This window comes from Quercus suber, unplaced genomic scaffold, assembly GCF_002906115.3.
Source record: "Quercus suber isolate HL8 unplaced genomic scaffold, Cork oak 2.0 scaffold_108, whole genome shotgun sequence".
Lineage (NCBI taxonomy): Eukaryota > Viridiplantae > Streptophyta > Magnoliopsida > Fagales > Fagaceae > Quercus > Quercus suber.
This window is the reverse complement of record NW_027069573.1, coordinates 110,756-113,000: the sequence shown is the minus strand read 5'-3', so window position 1 is coordinate 113,000 and position 2,245 is coordinate 110,756. Positions and strand designations below refer to the sequence as shown.

The following is a 2,245-nucleotide window of genomic DNA, read 5'->3' as shown; positions in this document are numbered from 1 at the left end:
TGTCTTAATTTTTCTGTTGTTCCTTCTGGTACCAAAAGGAAGAGACCCAAATTTATTTTTTGGCTATCAAGAGAGACCCAATTCTAGATTGACAGTTTTCATTTTTTATTTCTATTAATTATCATTTTAAACTAATACAAAAAGGAGAAAATACTCAACTATTCCCAGCGTTGCTTTCTTTCTTTGGTGCAAACATGAGATTAAAGCCAGGTTTTTTTTTTAGTTTGATATTTTTAAATTGAGAAACTCCCATATGTTTTTTTTTATTTATTTTATATATCTATTTTGATGTCATAGCAAATTGAAAATTAATTCAAAACATAATCCAATATGTGTAAATATATAATTTTGTAAAAAGGGTGTTTTGGGAAATTTGACTAAATATGATACCATTCCGCTACCTTATTCATGTGTCATCGGGAAATGGTTGAATAAGAATTATTTTTCTGTTCCAGCTTCTATTATTCATTGTAATACTTATTTTTATTATACAATAATTATCGTTATATTGTACTAAACGTGCCTTTAACTTCTTCCATACGTACGGTACAGCCAATTGTTTTTCAATATGGATAAAGGATGTTCTTCCACACATCAATACTATACTTTTAGCAGAGATCTTAATCTAGAAAATTTCTAAAATTTAAAAATATAAATAACATCTCACTCTAAGAGTGCACAGTCAATCCGCTGTATAGAAATTGAACTCTGAGCAAGATTATAGGCAATATTATAACTTTGTTGAGCCATTACTCCAATTATTGTCAAGTTGGCGGTAGTCTTCGGAGCCATAGCCATGCAAAAGGCGTTTGGACCTGCCATGTAAAAAAAGCTCTTTACATCTAAAGCCAAGTCAACCCCATTTGCAAAGCTAAAGGTAACTACTGGAAATCCAACAAGGTCACGATCAATAAGCCCCTTGAAGCAAGGACTTGAATGTTGCGTTCCGATGAATTTTACAATGCCATTCATCAAGCTTAGTACTTCATCTTTAAGTGGATCAAACGCAGCTTTTGGTAGATAAGTAAGTGTTGCCCCTGAATCAATAATGACTCCACGTGTGCCGTCTTCATACAATTCAAACACTTGAGGCGAAATATCTAGCATTTTCTCACCCACACTGATACTATCTAACCTTAAATAGTAAAAGTTACCAATAATATCAAGAAAGGTAGTAATGCCTTCTGTTTTTGCTCCTTCTCCAAAAATCAATTGATTATGAATATAGTGAGGATCCCATATAGATCCAAAGCAGTAAGAGAATTTAGAACCCAGTTGATTCGCCATTGATATCACCTCAGCGCCAAGACCAAGTAACCCACTAGTTTGGCCACCCAAAGTACCCGGATTATTAACCAGATTAGTTTCACAACCAAAAACTAATCTGGGTACCGATGTTATTCCTTCATCAGAAGTCTCAAAGGTGACCGTGTCAGTGCTCAAAAATCCAGATAAAGAGGTGCCATCGCCGTATTGTAGTTCGAAGCCGCAACGTGGATCTCGACAAATAATACCAGTAACTTGACGATTGCAATTGGGAGAATCACAAGGTACTGAACTATAAGTGGCAGACTCGGGAGGATTAAAAATTGGAAGAGTTTGGGTAAAACAGTGAGTGCAAGGTTGACATTGAGTCCACGATAGACTACTACCTGTGTCCATAACTAGGAGCTGTGGAACAGGAGGTGAACCAATGGATATATTTGCCAGAAACCCTGTACGCCTAGTCTCAGCAATAACACCAGAGCGCACATCATCTGTGTCTAGAGAAATCCCTTGAATCTTCTTCCATATGTAGTCAAAACGAGCATTTGAACTGTCTATGACATGTCTAGCTCGGTCTGCTATGGTGTCCTTAGGGTTGTAGTATGGAGAGTAAATTGAGTTATGGTGAATGAGTTTGGTGACCAATCGCTTAGGTTTTGTATTGGTGGGACTAGTGGTGGCTAAGGATGTAGTAGCAGTAGTGGTGAAGTAAGAAAGAAGAAAGAGATTGAAAAGAACAGCCATGGCTACAATGATATTGCTGTGCTCTCAACTAAGTATTATGAATATGTTTTCTTACATAGACACAAATATTCTAGATTGAGAGACGTACTCACATAACGTTTAGGATTACTTAACTTTCTTCCCACCGAAAATAATTTTTTAGTAAACTATTTTTTAGCAATTTTTAGTAAACTATTTTTTTTAGTAAACTATTATCCCATAACCTATTTTTTAGTAAACTATTTTCCCACAACCT

General features: G+C 35.5%; 1 protein-coding gene across 1 annotated transcript; it reads right to left on the bottom strand.

Moving 5' to 3' along the window:
- Nucleotides 1-663: 663 nt before the first annotated feature.
- LOC112031526 (aspartic proteinase CDR1) lies at nt 664-2,010 on the bottom strand. The gene has a single exon (XM_024064217.1). It carries the CDS (start codon nt 2,008-2,010, stop codon nt 664-666), a length of 1,347 nt encoding a protein of 448 aa, XP_023919985.1.
- Between the last annotated feature and the right edge of the window lie 235 nt (nt 2,011-2,245).